The following is a 27,344-nucleotide window of genomic DNA, read 5'->3' as shown; positions in this document are numbered from 1 at the left end:
AGATGGAAAGAGATGAAAGTCTTAGTTTCATACCAGTGAAGCATTTTAACACAAACCAAGGATTTCCTCCGTGCTCACCATTCCTTCTAGAGAAAGGGTGTCTACCACGTACATACACCTCAGCTGCAACTAAGGGTTATACAAGTCTGGTTTCTAAAAGCACCCAAATTCCCTAGGAAGCAGTACAACATAAATATCTTATTCTAAATTAATGGTGTGGTTTAAAACTAATATTCACATTGATAACAACTAAAGTCAGTCCTAGAATAAACACACTTTCCAACATGTTTAATATATTTCAGCAGAATAGTCCCGACAGATACAGACACTGACAAAAAGACTTACTAGCCTGTTGTCAGCCAGGGAAGTGAATAGAGCTTTGCTTATCTCAGGGAAAGTTAAGAGGAGGGAAAGCAGGGGTTTCAGCAGAGCTGCCGTAGCAAAGCTTATCTAGCATACAGTGGCGTCATGTCAGACTACAGCAGGACAGTTTTGCAGGTCTAGCTATATGCCTCAATAAAAAGAATCATTTTTGTAGATAATGGCTATTTTACTTTTGGTTCTAGTTTAAGTGCATTGCACACAGATGCCTTTTACAGTCCCAGGAGAGAGATGAGATTGAAATTCAACTCTGACATTTTAATTCCCTGTAGAGATTAGGTAAAAGAAACAAAATACAGATGAGACTAAACTATTTTCCTTCCCCTCCAAATTGGAGAAGGAGACAAAGACAGAAGTCCAACAACAGAGCTGCAATAACTAAGAGCCTTGAAGGCTATCAAGCCAAAATCCATAGCTTTAGAGTTCCTCTCTTTCCATGTCCTAAAACACACGCTTCAGGTGGAAAAAACCTCATTGTCAATATTGCCACTACAACTTAATTTTTATTTTGTTACATTACAACAGAATAATACATACACAAACACACACTGCATAAAACACCCTCCACAAAAGAATACAAAATTAAAATTCTGAATGCTGCTGTGCTGACAGCTTAAGAGATGCCTTCTTGACTAGTTGCAAGTAAAAAAAGTGTTTAAGTAAATATGAACCTTCCAACTCATGATTTAACTACAGAATTATGATTAATTTTTGACAGCAGGGTATATAAGTTGTCTTAACAGAAAGTACATCTAGGACCATGACTGTACTCTCACATAATTTCAGACTTATAGGATAATTCAGGCTGGAAGGGGTCTCAGGAGGTTATTTAGTCCAGCCTCCCACTCAAATCATGGCAAGAGAGATGCAGAGTTTCATAAATGAGAGTCACAAAATATCAAAATCTTTCCCACACTAAAGATATGTCTATTAATACATTACAGTTCAAGTATCATGCCTTTTACAGGGAGAGAGACTAAAGCATTAACAATTTTAAGCTAAAATGTTTAATTTGCAATATAGCTTTGCAATTATCTAATTGCCCAATATCCATCTCCCCTAAAATTAAGATCACATCCCCCAGTTTTTGCTTCTTGCATCTCCTCACAAGTTCTCCAAGACAGACCTACGCTCTGCAAGAAAGACTTGAGACAACTGCAAAGCAATTTTTTAAAATAAGCATTAGAATTCTTTTTTATAACAGGACCCTTTCCTCTTCAGCTCAGCTATGTTTATTCTGTGGATAATTTCACATTACATTGAAGCTTTTCCTCCACATACCACACGCTTAGCAATTATATAACCAGAATGCTCAGCACATTTCCTTTTCCAGAAGCTGCACTGTACCAGTGATACTTAATAAAGTTTAATTGCGTTGCTAACCTTTCACAGGAGGGTAAAGGATGTTACTTAAGGATCCTTAAAACTGTACCAGCACCATATCTTTCAAACAAATTTTTAGGTACTCTTGAGAAGAGATGGTTTACAGCACAGAAAAGTCTGCAGTCAACATCAGATAGCCAAACACTGCATAGAGCAAGAACTTAAAAGCACCCCCGTGGTTTTAAACACTACTGAGTCCAAGTAGCCTTATGAAACAGATAAGCAAAAAGCGTCTTCATTCAAAGCAATTTGTCTGGTATTATTACTGGCAGAGGCTGCTTTACACTTAGTACGCTTGCATAATACTATTCCTAGAACATATGAGTGAGTGTTATCTAGATATCTCATTATGTGGCGGTATCAGTGGAAAGTTTACACAACTGATGCAATTAGAGACGGAAGCGTTTTAATCTAAGTGAATGAAAGGTAAAAATGCACAATACATCTTCACTGTATGTGCAGAACAGATGCCTGACTGCACTCTACCCCAGATAGAAAATATGCGTATTAGATTTGTTGGGATGTTCTTACTGATTTCAGTTGTTTTGTAAAATAGTAAGAGTTTCCACATGTTCTAGTAAAATCAACAGCAACTAATTGCACTACAGTAAGCATTATTGCTTATTCATAGTAGAAGAAGATCACTATGTAAATTTACATTTGCTGTTAAATAAATTAAGTAACACTTTATCCTAGGAAAATTTCCCTTTCTACTTTAAAAAAAAGAGTAAGTGACTTAGATAATTGCTTTCAGTGAGTAGATTAATTCATTCATGACCAGGAAAATTAAAGCCTAGGATTTCCCACTGAACTATCCGTCTATTTCCATCATGTGGAAAAACTGAATAAGATACATAATGATTTTGTATGCATAGCCACAAAAGATCCTGTTATGGTCCAAATGGCTCTTATATTAGGTTTCATTCAGGATTCCTTTGATTCATTTATATTTTAGTATGTGCCAGAACACACCTTGAGATACAACTTTTACTATGTATCTTTAACTAAGAGCCATGAAAGGTCAAAAGCAAAACGCATGACAAATGACAAGTTGCAAGCGGGAGGGCTTGAGCCTTGATGTTATGAAACAGAGTCTTGTGCATGACTACTCAAGACACATCCACGGAATTTCGGGATGAAATAATTTTTGAATCCTAAAAGCCAGCATCCATTTCTTTCTGCTTTTACAGGCCTAGCTTTCGTAACTAGAAAGAGTCACAGCCAGTTATGAAATGGGAAATAATAATAACAACCACCACTACCATTATAAAATGGTTAGGGCAAATGAGAAACAGATGACCATCATTCGCAAATTAACCATATTAATCAAGTACATCATAATTAATGACATGGTAGCATGTATACATGGTACCCTCTGAAAGGAAAAAAAATCCCAACTGAACTTAGAGAACTTTCATGAATAATACATTACTTTCTTAAACACAAATGATACCCATCTTGACAGCCTGGATTACCATATTTGAACAATTGTTTTCATCCTTACACTTTCAGTCAAACTGGAGTTATAATGGAAGGAAAGAAAAAAAAAAAGACATTGCAGAAGTTACTTCATTTTTAATAACTTTTGGGCTGACAAAGTTTGCACTCTAAAAACCTAGGCTTTAACTGTGAGGGAAACTTTTTTCAATATAAAACAAGAGACAGCCACTAACTTCAAGTGAATTTCATAGATTAGCACGATTGAGGAATCTAGTCCATCTATGCTCTTTAATTAAATAGGTTTCCCAGTCACAATTTGCAATCACTTTCTATAACACAGTGCAAATGTAAACCTGCTAGGAGAGGAAAAAAAATTCTGCTTGTAGGAAGAGCTAATTGGCTTACATACATGGATGCAGATTTATATTAAAAACACCAGGGCAGTTAAGGAATAATATTGTCCCATGAAATACATTATAAGCACTCATATCTTCTGATGAAAGCATATAACAAATAAGCACCTTTTTTTATACTGTAAGTTGAAATCCCTCCATGCACTGATGACACCATTTTCTACCTCATTCATTCTCCCACTCTAAAGTAAGACCATTCTCAGACTCCCAGCTACTTTTGCACTGTTCGTCAGCAGTTACACACATCATTCTACATCAACAATGAGTCTGCACAAGAGTGCACAGCATGATCCATATACTACTCACCAAGTTCAGATGATGAGCTATGGAAACCCAGCAATAAAATCTGAACAATGAAATTCATCCTTACTTGACTATGAGGTTTTGGCTTTTTATTTTTTAATAAGTCATTGGGATTTCCGGATGATATCCACATTGGCAGATGACTCTTAACTATATTCCGTCACCTTGTAACTGATCACACAGCCATACACACTATTTGAACAATCTGGAGCAAAGAAAGTACGACTTTTGCATTTGAAACGTGTTTTATGAGGTTGAATAACAATTTCAGATATTATTTTAATAAGGGCACCTGAATAACTTGAACTCATCCCACCAGATTTATGCTGTCGGGGGAAGAGAAGGATTCTGACACAAGGCCCCAAAACAAAATTCACAGAAGAGACTGTGTATCAAGCATACCACTACAGTGTTAATTCAACCCTTTCTGACACTGAGAAAAATCAAATGCTGGTACTCATTAATAAGGATCAGCATTATTTAGTGTTATCATCACGGGAGATTCAAGGACATTGGAACACCAAAGTACCGAGAAACCATCAGACTTTTCTGTCAAAACGTCAGTGGGACTTACATAGGTTGGAATAGAGGTGTCTCTCTCTTTTCCCTACCCCCACTAGCCCTTGGGTCTTCAGTTAATCTCCTCTCACTGTGGGGTAGTAAATCCCCAGGGGGACTCATCCTAAACAAGAGCCTGTAGCACAGGGTGGTGTTGAAAACCAGGAATTCCACCACTGTCTTTTCTCCTTTTTTCATTTCTCCCGAGGCAGAGGACTGCCTACAAGGTCAGCCCAGCACAGTCCCTTTCCCGGACCTCACAGATTCCCACCAATTGCACACATGAAACTCTGCTTAGGCACTTTCCTGAAGAAAGAAAGGGGACGCATTTATACACACAAACCTCCCCATCTTCAACCCCCACCTGCTAGAACAGTGAAGTCCTGTAGGTGGGACTGACTGGATCCTTCTTCGGAGGCGAAAGTTATGGAAGGTAGCCTGGGGTGAGGCAGTACTAACAGCAGCAGAACTGGTATCACAGACAATATGGGGACAAGCAGCTCTCCAAATCAGCAAGCACTGGTGGCACACTAGTATCACTTACACTTGGGTACACACCTGGGCATGGTAAAAAGGAGGGGCAGAAGATGAAGAGAGTATAGTATGGCTGGTCTTTGCTTTTTGGAAGGGCAGATGAAAGGTCTACAAAGTTTCACTGTAAAGGAATGCACTTCAAAGGAGAGTTCAAGACAAATAAGATTTTGTTAGCTCTAACTACAAAATTGGAGGCAGGAGGAGTAGCAGAAAGGTATTCTGCACCTATTACTGTAACATATTATTTTTCAACTAGAGAGTAATCCTAAGCAACAGAAATATGGGTTCATTTTCCTTTTCAAGTAAACTTAAACAACAGTTAACAGCCAGAGGAAGGGATTATAAAAATCTGAAATTAACTCATATTAAAGTATGAGCCTTGTTAACAGCTGAAGGTCTTAGTCAAGTACCTTGAAATGGGAAGCTAGTGATCACCTCTCTCTTCTCTCAGTTTCAAGGCCCAGCCATGCCAGGGAAGCTGGGATAGCATCCCTCTCCCAAAGAGAGAAAACAAAATTCTTCTCCAGGCCACCTACTGTGCACCCTCTGCGACACTGCACGCATCTACCATCTCCACTAGCATCTGAGCTTGGGTTTTAAGTAAGCAGAAATACAACCCTCAGGAAAACCAAGCCACAGTCTGAGGCACAGTCCTCCGGCAAACCATGCCCGCAAGCCTCCAACTCCCTGCCACGTCCAGGTGTGACTTACAGACGCAGGTGAAGGCTCACTGGCAAGAGCTCAGACACCTCTTCACGAAGGTCCTGGGGAGGGGGTGGGGGGAAGCAGGGGGGGAATTTTCCTCCTTTGTCCTGGACGAACAGCGGGTTCAGAGCACAGACAAAGCTCGCCCGGGCTTCCCCCGCCTCTCACTCACGCTGCCTCCCCGCAGCCGCCGGCGAACCCAGACGTGCCAACGGCAGGCGGGTACCGCGGAGAGCCGGTCCGACGCCGGCAGCGCCGAGGAGCCTTTGCCCGGGGAGGGCACTGCCCGGAACGGGGCCGAGCAGGAGCCACCGACACCTGAGGCAGCGAGGCGAGACCCTCCCGCGCGCGGCCCGGCCTCCCGCCGCCGACCCGCGCCCGCCCGCCGGGCTCCTGTCAGGGGCCGCGGCCCGCTGCGGCCCCCCCAGCCCCAGCGCGGCCGGCGGCCACCGGGGAACCCGCCCTCAGCCCCCCCCCCCCCCATTTTTGAAGGGGCTCGAAAGCTTCCCCCCCGGGGCTCTGCACCGCCGCCGCGCCCGGCGGGGACAGCGGCGCCAGGCAGCGCCTGAGGAGAACAAGGAGGGCGCCCCGCACTCACCGCCGCTACCGCCTCCTCCGGCCCCCAGCACCCCAGCAGCAGCACTAGGCAGCCGGCAGCCAGGCTGCGGCTCCGCCACCGCGGCTCCATCCTGCCCGCTCAGGAGCTCCAGAGCTGGCCCTGCGGCGCGGGCATAGCCCGGCGGGGCAGCGCGGCTCCCTCCAGGCGGCTCCCGCCGGCCGCCCCGACGCCAGCGCCCGCCCCTCTGCCGCACTCTCCCGCTTCTCCCGGCTCAAGTCCTCCTGGGACTACTTGCAGTATTCATCCGCACCGCGGGCGGCGGCGGAGGGTGCGCGGGTGTGGTGTGTGGGACAGGGCGCGCTGCCGCCCCGCTCGGAGGGGGCTGCGACTCCCCGCCGCCACCCTTCCTCCCGGGCGCCGGGGTTTTGTCGGCTCGAAGGGCGGGCGCCTGCCTCTCCCCGCCCCGTACCTCCACCGGGCGGGCAGCCGCTGGACCCCGGACTATTTTCTCCGGCGGAGGCACCTCGGTGTGTGAGGGCAGGGGGAGCTGTTGGCAGTGCCGGGTCGCACCTCAGGAGGGGCGGCCGGCGGGGTGCGGGGCTGCGAGGGGCGCCCGGCGCGGCTCGCCGGGCTCGGTCCCGTCCTGCCCGGCTCCGCTCAGGTGCGACGCCTCGGCGAAGACCGCGCAAACTTTCTGCCCGGGCACGCTCCGGCGGGGAGCGGCAGGCGGCGGGCGCCCTGAGGGGGCCGGGGCGCCGCGGGGAAGCGGCGGGAAGCGAGCGGTGACCGTCCCCGAGCGGGCAGCCCGGCCGCTCCCCCGGGGCGAGGCACCCTTGGTCCCCCAGGGGAAGGAGCCGGCGCAGCGGCTGCACCGCGGAGGTGAACGGCGGCGGCCCCCGCCGTGCCCGGCCCGCGGCCGCCCAGGGGCCCTGCCCGCCCTGAGTGACGGCGGCGGGCCCTCCTCTTCCTCCGGCGGCGCGGAGCCGGCGCCCGTGCGGGCGCAGCGGCGGGTACCGGGCTGCGTCCTCTCCGCCGTCCCTGCGGGCTGCCTGAAGCATGGGCCGCGGCTGCGCCCCTGCCCCGCCGGCCGCGGGGCGCGCAGGGTGAGTGCCGAGGCGCGGCGGCCCCCTCCCCGCCGTGTCCCCCCGGCCCCGCGGGTGACCCTGTCGCTTTGCCTCCCTGCAGGGTGCTGGTGCTGGTGCTCCTCTGCCTGGGCGCGGAGCTGGCGAGTGGGGTAAGTGTGCAGGTCCCGGCCGCGCCGCTGCCTCGCTGGAGGTGGACGCGCCGAGTCAAACCTGTCGCGGTTTGGGCATCCTTCGGCACCGACAGGTTTGACTCGGCGCGTCCACCTCCTTCGGCCAGAAAACAGACACCCTCCCGCCCCCCTCAGAAAGATATGTTTTGGGTTTTATAATTTGGCGTACGCCTCTGCTCTGAAGTTCCTTTGTGCCTTTCATCTGCTCGACTTTGATTAGTTTTTGCAAAGTATGCTGGGGTGAAGGACCAGTATTTGGTGTAACAGCTTTCTGTGTCTGAAAGGGTAGTCAGCCTCTCTCTTGGTAACTGACTGCCTTTCATTGTTTTTTAGCTTCTTCTCAAACCTTTCTGTTACAAGCTGACCCTTTAGATCCTTCCTCACAAGGGATCCAACCCAGAACACCTCATAACCAAGTAAAAGTGATGTGAGAAATTAAAGGATTAAGCTCTGAAGTATCGTATCAAGATTCATGACTGTGAATTAGTAAATGTGTTTTAAATTCCAAGTTGGCATACAGAAGCAATAACTTTACGATCTGTCAATCTGACAACTTTATGACATAAACACAAATTTTCTCTTGCTGTTCCTCATTAATGTTTAAACAGATTAGTAAGGGATCGCTGGCTTTTAAAATGTTCATAATTTTTTTTTATTTTGGTATTGTAATAGATTTTCTGCAACTGGGATGCTGGAATTGTTAGCCCACTCAGCTGTAGTGAATAAAGGAGTTCTTTGGAAAATCTGTAGCCTAAATTAAGTGTCCAGCTGATGTAGAGTCAGCAGTTAAAAAAAAAAATTCCGTTACATTGTGATGTAAATTAAGATTGTACAATGCGCTAATCTTTGTGGTCCAGATTTTATAGCACATATGTTACAGTATATGTTATAATGAATTCGTGGAAGTAGTTAGTATAATATGTTTTAAGCATGTTTATTTTAATTCAACTTCTAACAGACTTCTAACGAAAACAGTTAAAACATGGGTTCTTGATTTGTCAGCCAATGTTTTTCTACTGCTTTTGCTGCTCTTTTGATTAAAATGTTAAGGATTTAGAACCTTCCTAAAGAGGAGAAATCTCTTGAAAAAGCTTTAATAGCAGAGGAGTTTATACTTTTCATAAATATTAGAGGCTTCTTTCTGCTTTGCACTTTTTATAATCAATTGCACTAGTAGAATTTCATCATCCTGATCAGGTGGTAGTTACAAGCTCTAATCTTCTCAAAGATTAAAAGATTAGACAATGTGGGAAGCTGTGAGAGTTTCTTTTCTTTTTACGTTTTTTTCTTTAACAAAACCAAGAACTGTTCTTCTGAGTGTTCTTGCTGCAGTGGAATTTATATAGAAATGACTTTTATAAAGCAAGTATTTTCAAGGCTTTTTTGAAACAAATGTGCTACATTTTGCAGTCATTTTTATAAATTCATGCAATATGTCAGTAAAATTATTCCTGATTGATGCAGATGTAACTGACAGCAGGTTTTTAATTGTTTGCTCCAATTCTGCTTTGTACCTGTTGGAAAGCACATCTATTAAGCGGTCAAATTTTTGTTAGTTCCTTGACATGTTTCATTGCCCATAAAGGGACTTTGTCAATTTAAGTCTATTGCAATGGGTAAGATTAATATCTACATGCCATTTCTAAGTCTTTCTGCCAGTTTTCTTCAGGGTTAGAAAACAAGCAAAATCTTTGTTGTGTAATGAGTCTAAAAGTATGGAAAAGAATCAGAAATATGTCCTTAAAATACTTTGTTTTAGTGCTTTATATGGCTGAGCAGTTAATGCATTTAATTATTCTTGTTAAAAATGCTGTCAAACAGCAAAGATACATTTTTGTCAACTTTTCAGATACAGTAGTAGGTAAATGACTTTCTGGTATCACTGAATTAAAAACACACCCTAACACCTTCCAGCATGAAGTAAGCTGTTAAGAGAAAATACTAGCGATTGAAACTGTTTTTGCAGTAAACAGAGCTTTTTTAGGAAAAGCAGGATCTCTGAAACATTTCTTAATAGTCTTCTGCTATATAATTTGAAGTGACTGAGCATAGTGAAGTACAATGTTATTAAATGAGGTTAAAACTTTAGGTTAATAAGGAATAATAAAACTTCTAGAAGACTATTCACAGGGACAGTCAACTATTAAAGCACTTGTCGCTGAAGACGATGTGATTTATAACTGTGTTCATCTTCTCTTTCTTTCAGTTAATCTCATTTCAATAACTTATGTGTTGTAAAAGAAACATCCTAAAATATTGTACCAAGTTGTTGAGCATTCTTCAGGAATGTTACTGTGGACATGACTAGTAAGCAGTGGCTGACATGTCAGGCCAGCATCTTGAGTAAAGTTGTATCAAAGATGGCTTTGACTCAGAGGTTTCAATTACAAGGTGTAGTCATCCCTCCCTCTGTAAGAACAGGATTTAAAGAGTATCAGAATTAATTTCTCAGCTTGTACTTATTTTTCCTGGATATAAATGATGATGTATTTTGAATGGCAGTACAAAATCAGTATTGTAATGCAATCTACATTTTCTTCAGCCAAATGTTGAAAACATGGGTGATTTGCTGTTATACATGGGGTTACTTTGCAGAGAGATCGTTACCTCATTTGTAGACCAATTGCTGATAGTGGCCTAAGAGTTTCCCCTAACGGCTTTCAACTGAAGTCACTCCAGAAGCTATGCTTCATTCATGTTTTCAATCTTTTATTATCAGTAATTTGCCTTAGTCATGAACCAGGAGTGTCAGTACAAGATGCTGTGCAAGCATAGAACAGAAATGTAGTGCTATCTTCAAGACCTTCATTACACTGTAAGACAAATGACAAAAGTTGGCCTAGAGCTGGGGGAGTAAGAGAAAATGTTGGAACAGTGCTAGAGAGGCAGGTGTTTGCCTCGGCTAATCACCATCTGCCCCTGTGGCTTTTCCAGGCTGTAGGGGAAAATAGTTTTTAGAAGAGGGACTTTTAAAAGGTTAATCAGAGTTTTGCTGATGTTTCTGGGATGTCCTCTCATAAACATGAGGTAGAGCATGAGATGAAAATGGTCACAAAGTCTAGAGACAGCCTCTTACAATGGAATTTGAGATTCTTATCTCTTCACAAAGCTCTCAGCTGAGCTGCATCATAGTCCTAGCAGTCATTCTGTGCCCACTTGAGAGCATGTCTGACATACAGGTGAGATAACTTCTCATTTATTTCCTTTTTGCTGCTGTTGAGCTAGTTGAGCACACCTGGAATATGTGTGAGTCTTGATGTGATATCCTGAGGAACTACTGTTGGGACTTATTGTCAGACATGTTCTCTTGGAACAACTGAGCTTTCAGATAGAGTTCAGTTAGCTTTTATTTTATGAGTCTGGACTTCATGTACTATTGCAACTCTTCCAACTCTTCTGGGTTTTTTTTTTTGCTAATAAATGTGCAGATTAACTAGAGATATCCTATTTTTCTACTGCTTTGTGTCTTGTTTAGCAGAACATCTACAGTATCCAAGTAAGGCAAATAAAAACTATGTGCCGAAACCAGTTCTGGGCAGTCTGCTCTATTTTGAGTAACTGAAGCTCTGCTAGTTTATGACAAGCTAGCCAAAGTGGTCTTATTTCTCTCTTAATATATCCCAGGTTTTTGTGTGTGATTTTTTTTTTATCTATGATACAAATGTTTCACAAAGTCTTTTCATTTAATATGTACTGGACTAGCTTAATTGAACCAAGCTCATTGTTTTCAGTGGCCTTATGCCAAAGATAAATTTTGTCCCAGAGCTCTGACAGAGGGGAAAAAATAGCTATTTAATTATGGATATTTAAAAACAGAGTTGCAGCTCTCATCATTCCACTTTGCACAATTCAGTTTCTGCAGATGTGATCTTATAAGACCTATTTAAAAAGTTTTTTTGTTTCTTTGCCATTTTAATCAGTGTTTATAAGTATACAAGCTTTCTGTAGTTTGACTTTTACAGCTATAATGTCTTTACATAGCAGTAAGCTTTATTGGGAAAGAAGTAATATCTGTAATAAAGTTACTTGTGTAAGGAAGGAGCCTACAGAATTCAAGAAATAACATAAAATGCAAACTGAATCTTGTAAATCTCAGGATTTGTTTACTGGATAAGGCAGCTTCTAATCTGTAAGAATGTGTGGGAGTAGAGGCACTTGTTTGGTGAAGGTTCACATACTGCATTGAGAATGGTCATTCTGCAAAGGTCAAGTTTGAATAGTAATAGGTCTATAGCAAAATAATGAGAATTATTCCCTGGTTCTGTAGCAAAATAATGAGAATTACTTTTAAAAAAATATAAGATGCAGACAGTTCATAACAGTGCTAATTATCTAGCCCTTGCCAAGACACGTTGAATTTTATGGAAAGTTTTGATTTAAAGCTGAATATCTCTTTCTTTCCCATCTGAACAAAGAATTTTTTATTTGCTGAATATTTTCTAGATGCTAAAGATAATTGAGCATAAAATGTGGCATTTTATTTGGCACTCAGATATTGTGTTAGGTCACAACAGCTATGAAATGAAGTAATGTGTGTGCCTGTGTTCTGAAGAGCTTTTTTCATATTATTATCCATTTAAGGTTGTGCCCGCCTTTTGCATAGGTGTGAGAGGCTTTGTGTGACCCAAAGAAGCGTTTTATTTCCCCTTCTGGACAAGCCAGCTTTACTGCCAGCCACCGTGTTCCCCTGACTTAAGAACTGCTATTAGTAAGTCATGCTGGTGTACCTAAAGCAGGCAGAGCATTTCATGGTGGGGCTTCTCTACCCCTTTTCCAGCCTCACAGTAGAGACACTCTCTGTTACTAGGGGTCTGGTTCCTTACTAACTCTTCCTCCTGAGGGAACTGCAGTAACGTGCTGATGCTTACAGGTATCGTGAGAATGCTACAGATTGCAAAAAGTTGTGATAGTAAAATGGCTCTGGCTTCCAAATCTGTAACTCCATAAGGTCTTAACTCTGCCTCTTTCTTGTTTAGTTTTTGTATAATAGTCATACTCCATTTGTAGACATAGAACTGCTGCAGGAGGGGAGCTGGTAACACCCTGACTTGTACAGGGAGAAAAGAACTTCGTATCCTTCCATAGCCCCAGAGACACAGCATCTGTTCAGGCAAGGTTGTCAAAGTATTGCCAGCTCTTGGTGTTTAATCAGGGGTTTTTTTTTTGATCTGTAGGAAGCTGCAGTGTTTTTTGAAAAGAGCGTAATTGATCCGAAAGCTATTTCCTGTTTGTACAGATACTCTGCATTATTTCTGCAAGTACTTTTGCTGCTAACCGAGTCCTGACTGGGACATTAAGATTAGACATCCAACTAGTCTTCTGTCAGACAGTTTTGGTTATGTATCAGACAGTATGAATCACCTGTTTTTTGAGCATCTTTTAAGATTAACTTGGAAGGGAGAGCTACAAAGCACTGCGAAGCTAATTATTCTGTATTAAACAGTGCAAAGGAAACAGAAACATATTTCAGAGATGCTAGCCAGTTTTAACCTTTTGTCAGTGCCTTTTATGGGATTGTCAATTATTTTAGGGCAATTATTTAGGTACCACAAAATAATAAAATTAAGGTATTCTTTCTGGGGAAAAAAGGAAGGTATTCTTATACTGTGGAGTGGTGTAACAGTATTCTGAGGTGATCATGGAGTCATGGTAGATACAGATGAAAAATTCTTTGCTGCCAGAATTTTTGAAGTACTTGACCTCCTCTCTTCCTAAGTGGGTTTGCGTGCCTCTCTGTGGATAATGATTTAAAATTAAATTATTGCCAGATACCAGTATAAAGTTGTATTACCAGGTCAAAAAAGAAGGGACTTTGGTAATGCCTGTGTCTCAGCTTAAATGTTATGATGATGACAAAGAAGAAAAAATAAGAATTTTTTTAAGCTTTGATAGATAATTTTCAAGCTCTCTGAGAACCCAGTCTCAAAATAAAGGACTGCTTTCTTTGTTACTCTGGACAACAGTGAAATGAAAGCACTTCTGCTGTGACCTGTGGAAGGGATGGTTCTAGCAAGGTCAGTCTGTTTTGAAAGGGATTGGAAGGAGGCTGAGTTGCTTGTTAGAGGGTAGCTGCGCAATACAGTCTTGATAGTGACTGCAATGTTAAGTATTATTGGAGGAAGAAGATCAGTGAGAAGGGAAATCAGTCACTGACATTCTGAACTTTCTTCCCCTATTTTTTTTTTCTTTCAAAACATCCCTATAGCCCAAGAAGGCTCTTACTCTCCTGAGAAGTCTATAAAACCTAACTGAGCTTGATATGCTTCTTTCAATTTACAGGTGTGAGAAAAAAAGAACAGTTAGAGTGGAATCATGCAGTTCTCATTACCTGTTCCTTGCAAAAAGGGAATTTGGAGGTGTAGGCAATAAATCTGAAAATACTTGGAGAAAGCAAATAATTTATTGCTGTGCTTTTTGCACAGATTTCCTGCAGTTTAGCCTGCCTTGGGTTTTTCCATACAACTTCCCCTTCTCTGATGGTGTGATTTATACGGCAGTCGTGTGGCTGCACTCTCTAGTAGCTGTATTTAACTTTGTACTTTTCAAAAGGTGTTGACATTACTCTTACTACTTGTGTTCAGAGTCATCTTTTCAGAATGGCTTTCTCTTCTCTTGGGTCTGAGGAAACGTGAAGAGGCAGAATTCGTACAAAGTCAAAGGAACTCTTCCACAGATCTGCTTCTTCTCTGGCTTTTTTGCCGCTTTTTTTTTCGCAGTTCTTGCTGGTCAGAAGTGAGTTTGCTGGCCCTGTGATTCTGTTCTTGTTCTATACAAAGCTGTAGAGATCCCTACGGTCTGTGCTAGCTTCCCTTCTTCTTGTTGTTTCTGCAGGATTTTGATTAGCTTTGGTTGTGTCAACCTTGTTGGGCCGCTAAAGCAGCACCATCCAGTTTGCATAGTCTCTGCTCACTTCGGTACCTTAATACTGAGAGAATCAACACTGTGAACCAAATAGGGCTGAGTTGCTTCAGTCCACTGAGATGTCAGTAGCTACTGTATTGAGTTTGCCTTATTCACTCCCTGGTCTATTTTCTCCTGTTTGGCTGGAACCTACTGCACTTTGTACAGCCTCCAGCCCTTGCCTCAACATGCTCTTCAGCTCATCTGCCTTCCTAGCTCTCCTTTGTGCCTTAGTAGTCTAGGGAGGCTGCCAGTATGACTCCTGGCAGTTAATCCTATAGTGCTTTTTCTAATGCCTCACGCTTAGCACCAGTGAGGACGTGTCAATGCCTGTTACCTAGGGATCTCTGTTGCACAAATCTGTTTGAGGGTTGCACCCTCAATGACGTGTTCATTGCTTTTCCCATTGCTAATAGGAACAAACGATTCCATCCTTGACACAAGCAATTGGCAAGACCTCAGTGTGGTGTGTAACACAGGTAAAAGCTAAACATCATCTAGGTGTTGTATCTGGACTAACTGGGACCTAGCTAGAAAAAGCAATACATCAAGGTTTCTGTAAGAATTGACAGTAATGTTTCCTTTTCCTTCAGTTTTGCATATTTTTCATTTTTCCATTTCTATTGAAAGGGAAAGAGGTTGGAAACAAGGTAGTGACAGCAACATTAACTGTTTCTTTAGCATGTTTTTTGGCTGGCAGAGAGATCAAGACCTGCCACTTCATAGAGATCGGGATAAAATGTACAGAGTAAGCTGAAAGGCAACTGCATAAATGAATTATAGCACTGTTAGGAGGGGTTGGTTTGATCTAGAAAGTAGAGGAGAAGAAAATGAAAGTGCAGTTAAACAAGGAATGGACTTAAAAATGCTCCTGTACTTCTTAAAATCTCCAGAAGTTAAATGTCAGTGAAACTGATCTTTGTACTTTTTTTTTTTTGCTAGCAGCATCATTGTAAAGCTCTAAATAGCAACAAGCCAGTGCTTTGTCTTTTCCCAGCTTTTTAAAATTACTGCATGTACTTTACCTGTTCACATTGCATCAGAGAGTTTTCTAATCAGCTCCTTATTTTCCTTATCCTTTTGTTTGAATAATTGAAGATGATATTTTCTATTAAAGAAGGTCATGCCCTCACAAGTAGTAAGGCTATCTCTGTGGATGTGAAATAATATCTAGCTGTAAAAATCAAGTCTTAAACTAAAAAGTGTTTCCTAGGAAAATGATACAATTATAAAAGGAGTGATGAATCTATTACTCTTAATCACTTTTATGTTAAAGTCTGCTTAGAGTTCATAAGCTGGGAAGTAACTTTTCCAGAAATGCATATATAAATGCATCTCATTACTGTAACAAAGTTAAATAGACTCACTGACACAATGAATAATTGCTTGACTTTCCCAAAGAGGAGCAGGACCGTTTTAAAGTTGTAATAGTTCTCCTTAGATCAGTCAAACTTTTGCTGTGAAGGAGTGTGCAGAAAACACTTGCTCTATAGCATATATATATATATATATATATATACACACATTTTGAAAGCAGTTTGGAGTTATTACTACTGCTATAGTGGAAACACATCAAAACAATAGGAAGGTGAATCATTGTATTGTACTTTGATGATTAAACCTATCCACAAAGCAGGGTGTAACTGAACTGGAAGAACATAGCCTGCAGCAGCGAAAACATTTGGCAAAAAGCAAGCTTGGAAAATTAAGAATTTAGACTTTTCCATAAAAGGAGGCTGTAGGCTTTCAACCTCAGCCCTCGTGAGATTTTCGACTATCATCAAAGTGTGTGTGAAGGAGTTGAAAAGTTGGAGCATTATCTGTGAAATTAATGTATCTTTGTAAATGCCTTCTACATGAACTGCAGCACATGTGAAGTGTGGATTCAGCTGGAAGGTGAGGTTGGCAAGTCCTGCGTTGCATTGCACAATGTATAGCATTTTGCATAGAACATTGGAAAGGATGGAAGTGTGGTGAGTGTTGGTCTTGTGGGCATGACTGAGGTGGTCTGCAATAAGCTCTGGGTGCCAAAAGTAAGGTGCTTTTTTTCCGGTGTACTTTTGAAATGCATATGCTTTTTACTTTATGATTCACTAGGGGAATAGGTGTAACACAAACGCGTTGCTTGCTACTTAGCAAAAGTTTTTTATCTTTTTTCTTCCGAAACACTGTTTTTAACAGCTCTCTCTCCTTGTAAGCTTTATATGATCATTTTTACAAAGGAGGAGTCGTGCATTTTTAATCTAATAAAATAGTTTTGGCTTAAACTGGAAACTGCCCGTGAAATCTCCTCCTGCGGATGGTGCTTGGCTTTTTGCTGTGACTTGAAAAGGTGTAAGGCATAAGCTTAAGAAAAATGTAGAGAAAAGATGTTAATAGGGTGGTGAAGGGAAGAAGCTTTCAAACCACTCCTGTAACAAAGGTGAAGTATTCTAGTCACGAAAGTAAACGTCAGCTCCTTAGCCTACTTTTACCACAAATAGATACAGGAAATACTCTTTAAACTCCACAGAGGTTTTAAAGTTAAATGAGTTGGTGACCATAAACAAAATATTTTAGATGGTCTCTTCAAGGTGGTGATTATATGGTTTGCTCTGTGGTACTTTTAAAAACCTTAATCTCTGTGAATCTATAATCTTGTTAGGATTAAACCAAAGTCTGACTAGATAATTAGAGTGAGCTCCAAACTGTGGTTTGACCTAATATCTCTTAGTGGTACAATTTCCATGTGAATAAATTGGCCTTGGAGCATGTGGAGTGTTGAGAGCGCTCAGCAGAGTCTCTGGGAGCTGAGGGCCTCCCCTACCTTAAGTAATCTGCAGAAAATCACCTCGGAGGTTTTGCAAAGACTGCTCTTCCGAGGCTGTACAAACTGGGGTCTGCGTCAGAACATCTTTTAATGTTGCAGAGCACATTTTCCATTGAAGGTAAAATGTGTTTGCAGACCCTCCGGAGTGGTTGAATCTTGAAATGAACATGCCTGTTAAAGTTACAGCAACAATATTTCGTCTGTTTTGTCCCTTTTCTATGGTTCATTTATCATGGACATGCATTTCACACTGTTTCCCTTACATAAATGCAAAGTAACATGTTGCAATTTTAACTTTAAAGTACATAATTACTTGGTTGCATTACTGTATTGTCTTTCACCCCTGGGTCTGAGTGACTTGCAGAGGTACTTCAACCATGCCTGGCCACATTATTTTGTGGCAGGCTAAATAACAGAATTACCATCTTGCATGTGTGAAGGAAGCTTTGCCCCAAGTCATACGGCAAGTGAACGGTAGGATTGGATTGCGACTCCTAGTTCTCTGCTCTAGCCACTGGGTGAAAACAGACATTACAGCCAGATAATGCAAAATATCACTATGCATAATGATCATGGGTCTATTATGTAGCTTCGCTTCTTTGAACTGTTGCACCATAATAGGTAGCGCTTTGTATGCCCTAAGGCTCTTCTCTAAATGAGAAGACTCTTACAATCTGCTTTTGGAGATCTGGAAGCCTTGAACCTCTAACCAGTAAGGCACAAAACTGTAAAAAGTTGATTATGGCTATTTAAAGAATCTCCATTCAATTGAATTTTCTTCTCTGTGCTAGCATGGTACTGTGAGGTTTCCAAAGAGTCCGGTTGGTTTTTATCTTTCAGCTTCACACTATCCAGCCAAGTTCTGCACGTGTTTCAGAGAGGAGTGGCAAAGATTAAAAACTAGCTAGTTAGTCTCAACTACAGTCTGACAGTGGTAGAGTTAATTAATGTTTATATCAGATCTCTAGTGCTACACTAACTTTTCAACTCTATTCAAGGATACTTTATGAACCACAAACCAAAAGATTTACCAAGTGTTTTGGATAGAAGTAAACTAATGTGACATTTAAAAAAAATGCCGAGATTTTGAATGATTTGTAGTTTGTTTGTTTGTTTTTTTTCCAAACATAAAACTGATTCATAAAACAATAAATTGAGCAAATTTCAGCAAACAGTAATAGGAATTTAATAATTGTCATTCTGAGCTGCTATTAACAGAACTGTTCTGTAGCTGGCTGTAGCTCTCCAGATCCATTTCCCCTTTCTTTCTTACCTCTCAGCTTGTGAAACAAAGGAAAAGGAACCTTGGGTGTTTGTTTGTTTGTTTAATTTTTTATTAAGGTACTCTCCAGATGTGGAATGATTGTTTTACAATTTTCCCTGCATGGAAGACTGTTAGCCCAGTCATCTTTGTGCAGCGATACTGGTTACAGATTCCGTTTGGATTATATGATACCATTGAATTTACCAGACATTAATTTTGTGGAGGTAGTTATATGTTTTCTATATATAATAATAAGTGTTCTGTGTGCATAAGAATAACCAGGCAAAATACTTCCAGCATTCATTTCATCAAGATGTGTGCTTATAATTTCCATTAAAGAAATTCCAGTGAGAAAGTTATTTCCCTCCTCTTCATTCCGGCATTATGAGCTCACTCACAGGAGGGCAGAGGGGTACCAGGTTTCGGGCCTAAATTCCTTTGCCAGAGGAATGTGCAGTGAGACACAGGTACAGGCTAGCTCCACGACATACTTGTTTAGAGGGGCCCTTCTGCAGCCCAGCAGCTTACAGATCTCAGATTTACAACAGTTCTTTATCCGCATGTTTTTGTTTAAAAAAAAAAACCACAAACAAAAACAAACAAAAAAACCCCAAAAAACAAGAGAAGAGACAGCAGGATTAATCTTTATGAAGAATGTTGTGAGTTTTCTTTAATTTTCAAATAATGGCTATTGTTCCTTTTTTCATTCCCCCTTTGTAGATGGGCAGTAAAAGTGTATCGTAAAACCCTTAAAAGTTCTGGATGCGATAGTACGAAAGAAAGGTAGAGACAATTAAAAAACATTCACTCTGTGCTATTGTGTTTAACTGAGGTCAGTGAGAATTTAGCCTGCTCCTTCCATAGTATGTCATTTGGGGCCTCATTGAACTGATTACACTCAGTTTCTTTTTGAATTTTATTTAGTGTCTGGTATGAGTAATCCTTATTTTCCTTATGTATTGAATGTCATCCTATGCCTGATTATTTAGGCGTCACCTCACACTGTATCAAAGTAACGCTTGTATCAATTTGTATCTTGAAAAAGTTGCAGAAGAGAACTAAAATGCTTCTATTAAATAAGTTTGTCATAAAACTACTACGGGAAAGTAATTCAAATTCTGTTTGAAACCAAATTCTCTCTGTAAGATGAAACCACTACAATTCATTCAATTACTTGGCAGAGTTGTGAAATTTACTGTACTTGCTCAGTTTGTATCCACTGCAGCCTCTGCTCTTGATAAGCCTGAAATCACTAATTCCCATCTGATGATATCAAGAAACTGTAGCAGGATATCCTTCTATCAGATATTTTCTAGTTAGGGCAGAAAGCTAGTATTTTGCAGATAAAACATAAGGAGTTGGCTGTGGCAATAAGCAGTAAGGAAACTTAGATTCTATTCTCAACATAGTTTGATGAATGACTTCATGTAACTTTCTTAAATGCTGCATATCGTGTTTGTAGCTATCTGTAAAATAATCACGCGTATGCTGATCCTGGTGGTCTGTATGTCTATTTATCAAGGAAAGGAAAAATATATTTAATTTTTCTTTGAAGTCATTGTCATAGAGAGAGCTGCTCTCAGAGGGGAAGGTATACTTTAAGACAGGTAACTGTTGGTAACATTGAAAGAAATTTAGGGGGGGGAGTTGTATGTATGCTTATTTATGTTTTCCTCAAGCTTCCTAAGGTGATACAAGTATTTTGCTTGCTTGATTTTCATAAGTAATCCACTAGCTCTTCTAATATGTATGAATAGAGAATCATAATAATAACATACAAAACAGGTATTTTCTAAAAAATTATCTGAATGCAGCTTTGAATTTGAGTTTTAATTTCACAAAACTGAAGAATTTACCTAAATCTTATACTTTTATTTACATATATTCCACTGAGGTCCCATGGGGCTCGTTAGAAATTAGGATTACATAAAAGCCTAGACTGTACCAAACAAATAGCATCTGTGTAAAGCAATAGAACAAAGTTGGTGTTACTTCGTTTTATTCAAGTTATAAAGACATAATGTAAATAAAAACACAAGTAATACAGTATATTGCCTAGGGATACAGGTGATTCCAGTTTTTTTTTCTTTACAAAAGGGTTGGGCTTAAGAGCACTAAGGATTTCACAAGTCTTAATTGTACTAGCCTTAGAATGCTATTGTTTTAACAGTAGTACATGCTAACTTTTTATTTTAAAAAATCATGCCAATCCTAGCAGTCCTGCAGAATTTCCAGCTTTGATTTTTATTGCAAAGAATTTTTTTTTTTAAACTTACAGATATTGGAATCATGTGAAGATGAGAACATACACTCTTATTTAAAATAAAATCTCGGTTCCTATCCCTAAATCTTAGACAAAAATTGAGGAAACCAGGAGAAAACAAAATGATCCTAAAAGTATCAGTTTTTCTTCTGTAGCTTTTAAATCGGGTGCTTGACTGTAGGGGCCTGTTATGTGACATCTGGATGTTTGACTTCAGCAGCCTTGAGGAAATTAGGAGAAGGTTTCCCTGAGACTGTGTTATCTCAGAGCTGCCAGCTGTGGGGTTTCTTGCATCTTTGTATGAAACAGTTGGCACCCGGTGCTGTTGGAGTCAGGATGGCTGACAAGCTGGATGGAGGCCTGTTTAGATAGGGCTGGATTGAAGAGCAGAAAAAGAAATAAATCATACTTTTCTGGCCTGCAGGATCTTCTGTGTTGGTTGTATCACGTTTGATGCGCACTGGACACAGTTAAGTGTTCAGAACAAAGTTCAGCTTTTTAAAGATATTGATTGTGCTCTCTATAAATATTTTTTGAAATGTCTGTGTCTTTGGATGAGCTGGAGTTTGTGGGAGGAGAAAGGTTGTTAAACGGAGCGAGAAACTCCAGCAGAGAAGCCTGCAGTGCAGGTGCCAGGAACCCTGTTTGCTGTTGCCATTATCTGGCAGGCGGCTGTGCCTGTGCCCTGCCTATGGGTGCGTGTGTATGGAGGGGAGGAAGGAGGGCAGCTTTTATTGACGGTTCCTCAGCAAGCCCCCGTTAGGTCCCTTTTTGCACTTTAATGTATAATTTGGTGCAAACTTTTACACCTCCAACACAGCAAATGCAAGGTGTTCTGTTCAACGTGATGCAGGGAATATTCCTGTAGCTGATTTTAATCCAAATAAGTTAGACAGCTTATACCTTAAGATAAGATAACTTATCTAAGTAGATTAGGTAACTTCCTAGTCCTTCCTTTATTTCCCATTTGCACCACTCTGCAAGCCTATGTGCTTTAAAAGTAATCAAATAAAATATGTTCTTCCTTTCAGTTACTCTTTCTGTACTATTTGTTAGGTCTTAAAACCTAGTTTCATTTCGTAAAAAAATAATTTGAAACCTTTCTCAGGTCAGTACATTTGAACTGAAATTTGATATTAATTAATTTAGCCTTGTTTGCTGAGTACCTGTGGTGTATAAGCTGCCGTTGTTAGGGCACCTTTGCAAAATCCGAAATGAAATATTTTCTTTTGAGTTCACTGCTCTTAGATAAGTGAACACTCATGTAACCTTTTGTTTGGTTTTCTATAGAATTTAATTTACAAACTTTGCTGGAAAATAACCTTTTGCCCTTATTAATGTATTCTGTACCACAAAGGAATCTGCAGGGTGTCAGGGTGTACAATGTACAACCCCTGCTCTTCAGTTTGAAGTTGCTGTTTGCCTCTGGGGGGGGTTAGGAAGTGAATGTTTGGATCCGTTCAGAGGTTGAACTTTTAGCTCTGGTTGTATTTCTCCTGCTGCAACTGTAGGTCCTGTACCCATCACAGCAGAAGTCAGTGTGTGTGATGCTTGTGGGAGTTTAGATAGCTGTGAATTGTTTCTTGTGGTTAAAGGAAGGAAATGTAGCGCTTATCAGAAGTCCAAGTATGTGATTGTATTCAGATTTTCAATTTCAAAAATACTCTTCAGATAGTACTTATATCAACTTTCTTAAAAATCTGTGAGGTTTAATTATCTCCATGCACACATAAATAATTTTTTCTGAAACATCACTTTGTGAAGTTGTGAGCTTTCTCACATTTTTGTTACTACTTCTGTAATGCTCGCACCTGTGAACTCAGGTCACCAGACCTGACCCTGCTGTACTCTTGTGCATGAAAAGTCAGAACTGAAATACAATCCCTACCCCAAAAGATTTGTAACCTGCCAGCTATATGCAAAACCTAAAGAAATCATGGGAAAATATTGCTCAGCAAGGGGCAGTCTCATCACGCCAACTGTAGAATCGCACTGCTGCTGTTTAAGAAACTGCGTACGCACAGCTTTCTCTGATATTCATTCCGTTTAATGATGCCAGCTCCTCTGCCTCTTAAAACATAGAGAATGCCTGAGCTAAATATTTTTCCTGGGTATAGACATGGAGGCTCAAGCCTGATTTTAATTTAAAATCACTTACTGCAGTAGGAAGGTGTTGGGAATTAGCTAGCTGAGGAAAGTCTTGGAAACAGTTGTAATTTCGCCAAAACCTGTTCTTTCTCCTCAGTCTTGCAACTAAGTAGTGGCAGGACGGTCAGCTCAGAGCACAGCTGTGCTTTACGCTGCTGGCATGTAACCAGAGACCATAAAAAAGGAACCTTTCTGTGACAGTATTTTATTGTTAAGCTGATTGTTGGTGTGATAGTTCAGATCATAAATCTTTTGAGTCAATGATCAGCAATCCAAAGGGATCATTCTCTTCTCTTCCTTGCAACAACAGAAGTGTTACTCTTCCAGAAAACATCAAATTATTTCATATACTCAGGAAAAATCTGCCCCTGTACAGCCAAAAAAATACAGGAAACCCACTCAAGCCAGAAAATACATCTCGGTGTTCACTCTGGGAACAATACACACGCCTCTTACAAATAGAGAAATTAATCAGGGTTGTAATCCTTGGGTAAGATTAACATTAAAGTATCCAAAGCTGTTATACTTAATTCAAGTAAAAATGCGTGTGGGTGTATGTTTATATACAGCTATTGCTTAGTTTTGACCTCTTGGAAATCTCAAAGGGCAGGAACAGCAGGTGGAAAGAGTTTTCAGGGTAAATTTGGCATCATATCCAGATTAGTTATTCAGTGTCTCTCACTGGTGTTTTTGTTGTCTGGAAGAAGGTTAAAGGAGGAGAGGATATTTAGCCAATCTAGTTTTGAGCTAATTTATCCATTTTAACTGAGGTGTGACTCAGAGAATGTCCATTAACAACCTGAGTCCTTTTATGGCCAAAGAAGGATGGTAGGAGGGGTAATTTGGAGCACCAAGGTCAGATGACTGACTGACATAGGGAATGTAAATGCTTACCTCTGACACAAAGATCCTACATGCTATGAAAAACACTCTTGTAAACTGGCATGTGGATGGGCACTACGTGAGAGCTCAACAGAAAAGGGAGGAAGGATGGTACACAGTACAGCGGTTCACTTATTCTTTCTTTGCAACTCTAAAGGGTTTAATCCATATAAACTATTTCTGCAGGTCCCGTTGCAGGGTGTGCAGCCTGTCCACATTCCATCACTCTGGCGAGTGAGGGTTCAGGATAGTTGTGAAGGTAGCAAAACCTAATATAGCCTTTTTCAGAAAATAAATAAAAGAGATGAAGCAAGTGTCGTGTCATTGTGGAGTACAGTGTCCTAGATTCCTGCAGTGTTAGTGTTTTGTTTTGTAGCATACCAATAAACATCGCACAGCACCTTTGAATGGGTAGAAGAATATATGATTTTCTCTGAAACAATAAGGCCGAATATAATTGTTTGTCTTGGAATATGACCAGGATGCAATGTCTAATAATTCCAATATCTCTGGTTTCCTAATGGCCACCAGATGCCAGACCTCTGGTTTTTATCTCATCTGAAACAAAGGCTAAGTCATCAGAACCCTGATAGCTCAGGATAGACTGAGATATAAATGCTTCCTGCTAATTCCCAGCCCTGCCTTTTCTATCACTCACATTTCTGGTGAAGCTTCTTAGGACAACACGGTTGTGCTGAGGCTGGGATATTTGACAGGGTTAGGTGCAAAAGGTTGCAGCTTTCCTGTGAGATATACACATTCCTTCATGTCAAGGCAAGGGTTATGGTGATTATTGTCATAACAAGGACAGAATACATCTAAACACGTTTCTCTAAAATATTTTTAAAATATTTGATCTCTCCCTCAGGAATAACTTAATGGTCAGTCTTTAAAATGAGGATTTGTGCTCAGTATCGAATTCAGAAGTAGTTTTTGAGCCAGAAATAGTTAGAAATTAGCTTGCTGCTTGTAATTGCAAGAGGGGATTTAGTGGATGATCTTTTACTACTAGTTCTCTGCTTTCCATGAGCCTTATTTTCCCTTTTTTCCTTTTTTTTTTTTTTTTTTTTAACCGTTAAGAAAGCAATCAAATACTTAAGCATGTGCAAGAAAGTAAGTGTTTCATGAAGTTTTCTTCAGAAGGCTTCCTTCTGGGGTATTTTGCAAATCTATGTGTATTTGTTGGCCTTGTAAGGAAAATATATTAAAAAAAAGTTCCTTCTTCAGTCTGAGTGCTTCTGTCACACTGTTGTGTGACACCTTCACTCAGGAACTTGAGGAACAATAAGCTGTAAAATACTTTTCCAGACTTTTAGTCACTAAGGGTATCTTAACGCTTTAATATTACTAAATATGTTAATTTCCCTCACCTCTTAGGTTCGATAGTGATTATATTACATTACATGCTAGCAAGAGGATAAAAACAATCTCATTTGTGAATTGGAAAACATGTAACAATTCTTTAATACAGCCATTTGTCAGAAAGAGAACCATAGTGCATTGGTTTTGCTTTCTGTATTTCTTTAGCTATCTAGATACGTGTAAAATACCTAACCAGACATGTTTCAGACACATTACTTTATTGTGTTATATTTATTAAGAAATGTTGTGCTGGCTATGACCAACTACCTCTGATTATACAGAAAACAAATCTTTTCTTCTGAACTTTCCTTCTTGTATGTTGTATGGCCAGAAATGTAAGTCTTGCAGCCCCTGGAATTTTGGACACTAGCTAGTGTTCAAAAGGAGGATGACCAGTGACTGTAGTTCCCTTACTGAGTCCTCAAGCAGCTGGTTCATGTTTTCAGCCATCACAATTACCTATAAATACAGGAGCTGACCATGTATCTTCCAGGTGAATTAGTAGGAACTTTCTCTTTGACCGCTGTTTTGAAGTAGCACCTAAATTCCATAGGCTGTGCCGTGCATCTTTGTTAATTGGGCTTGGAGAGTCCTGCCAAAAGCATAGTCTGTTATCTCTCTCCTCTTTAGTGGTGAGTGGGACTAGATACGCAGAAAAAGCTACCGGTATTGTGGGACAGTAATGAGCCTGTGAAGAGTCATCCTACCACCTGCTGCACTACAGGGTATTGCACTCCAGCTCCTGCACAATCTAAGTGCAGTGAATGGTTCACATAAACTCAGTCAGACCAGAAGAAGAAAGAGGAACCTTTCAGTCATGGTCCTCATTGTTCAGGCAAACCCTAGGAAAAGTTTTCCTGTCCTGCATTTATGACTATTGTACATCTTTTTTTCTTCTTTAAAAAAAAATATCAGAGTTCAGCAGTAGCTGCAAACTAGAGCAGCAAGGTTTATAGTGGTCCCGTTTATAGGGGGAAATGGGGAGTGGGGGAGAGTCAAATTGCTTAGGGAAATGTATCTACTTATCCTGGAGGAAGAATGATAAAAGATGAACTTGACTGCGCAGGTGTGAAGTACACAAGAAAAGTCTGTGTCCTGGGGAATACAGTGAAAACCGGACAGCACTTGTGTGGAGGTTGAGAGTAAGGTTGAATTTACAGTGAGAGTGAGGCTGACTTAACGGTGGATGTATGGAGAGGTGCAATATCTGTTGGTGGGAATGGAAAAGCTACTTTATTTATTTTTACTACAAGTGCCAGTACTGTACTTTAGCAAGAACTTCTTTAATCCTTAAAGCCTTGCAAATGAGTTTGATAATCCTTAGCATTTGTGGAAAAGCAAATTTTTTTTTCATTCCCTTCTCCTTTCCTTCCCTCCAGCTAAATTCCAGCCCACTTCTGCCCTTCCACTGAAAGCTTAAAACCTTTTTTCCTTCTGAGTGACCTTTGTCCTTCCTCTAAGCAAGTGCTAGAGAGGGCTGGGGCAGGGGCCAGAAGTCTTGTCCGTCTCCTGCCAGCAGCAAGGGTTCTTCCTGAACAAGGGCAAAATCCGACGAGAAAATCAGGATGCGTATTCAAGCCAGTCCAGCATATGTTAAAGCCTTGACATTTGGATGTTATCAAAACATTGCCATCAAAATATTATTGCCAATTTTGACCTCTTTTTAGTCCTGCACAATTTTTTTCTATTTTCTTAAAATCCAGGTACAGGTGGGTACTTCTGCTCTCATTTTTGGAACCAAAGTACTAAAAGCAGAGAGTGATTTGAACACTTCCATTTTCAACAGTTCCATCAAGATGACAGTACTGCTGCTGTCAAAATATAATTATTCGTGCAGCTCTTATATCTCTAATCTAACATGAAAATGTCTTAGATGGTGTAGGCTACATTTGTACTCAAAGGAATCTACCAAGATCAAGACCTACATGTTCCCTCTTCCAAACTGTATGTAATTTATTTTTTCTTCTCAAAATGAATGATCTCTTTTTTATCCTGACCCTTAAAGGGGGGGACTGAAGACTGGGAGCTGCAGCTTTTGAAAAATATTTCTGAAGTCAAAATGATTGAAGCTGATAGTTATATATTCAGTTAGGTCTTATGAATCCAGTTCAGCATACATGAGCCATAGACTGATGGTCAAGATAGTACGGGATGACTAAAGAAATGTATTTCCTCTACTGAAAAT

The 27,344-nt window shown here is 40.7% G+C and overlaps 2 protein-coding genes across 2 annotated transcripts in view; one reads left to right on the top strand and one right to left on the bottom strand.

The window, feature by feature from the left end:
* The window catches only part of COL4A5 (collagen type IV alpha 5 chain), a gene marked incomplete at its 5' end in the record, with an annotated part of 85,554 nt that extends 79,149 nt beyond the window's left edge, over positions 1-6,405 (bottom strand). Inside the window, one exon of the mRNA XM_082323150.1 lies at positions 6,316-6,405. Coding sequence (XP_082179276.1) covers positions 6,316-6,405 — 90 coding nt within the window. The remainder of the gene's footprint in view (positions 1-6,315) is intronic.
* Positions 6,406-7,332: 927 nt separating this feature from the next.
* Positions 7,333-27,344, top strand: part of COL4A6 (collagen type IV alpha 6 chain) — a gene marked incomplete at its 5' end in the record, with an annotated part of 136,116 nt that continues 116,104 nt past the window's right edge. The window contains 2 exons of the mRNA XM_082322883.1: positions 7,333-7,379; positions 7,462-7,510. Coding sequence (XP_082179009.1) covers positions 7,333-7,379; positions 7,462-7,510 — 96 coding nt within the window. The remainder of the gene's footprint in view (positions 7,380-7,461; positions 7,511-27,344) is intronic.

This window comes from Platalea leucorodia, assembly GCF_965183815.1.
Source record: "Platalea leucorodia genome assembly, chromosome: 10".
Classification (NCBI taxonomy): Eukaryota; Metazoa; Chordata; class Aves; order Pelecaniformes; family Threskiornithidae; genus Platalea; species Platalea leucorodia.
The sequence above is the reverse complement of the archived record's forward strand: the minus strand, read 5'-3'. Positions and strand labels throughout refer to the sequence as shown.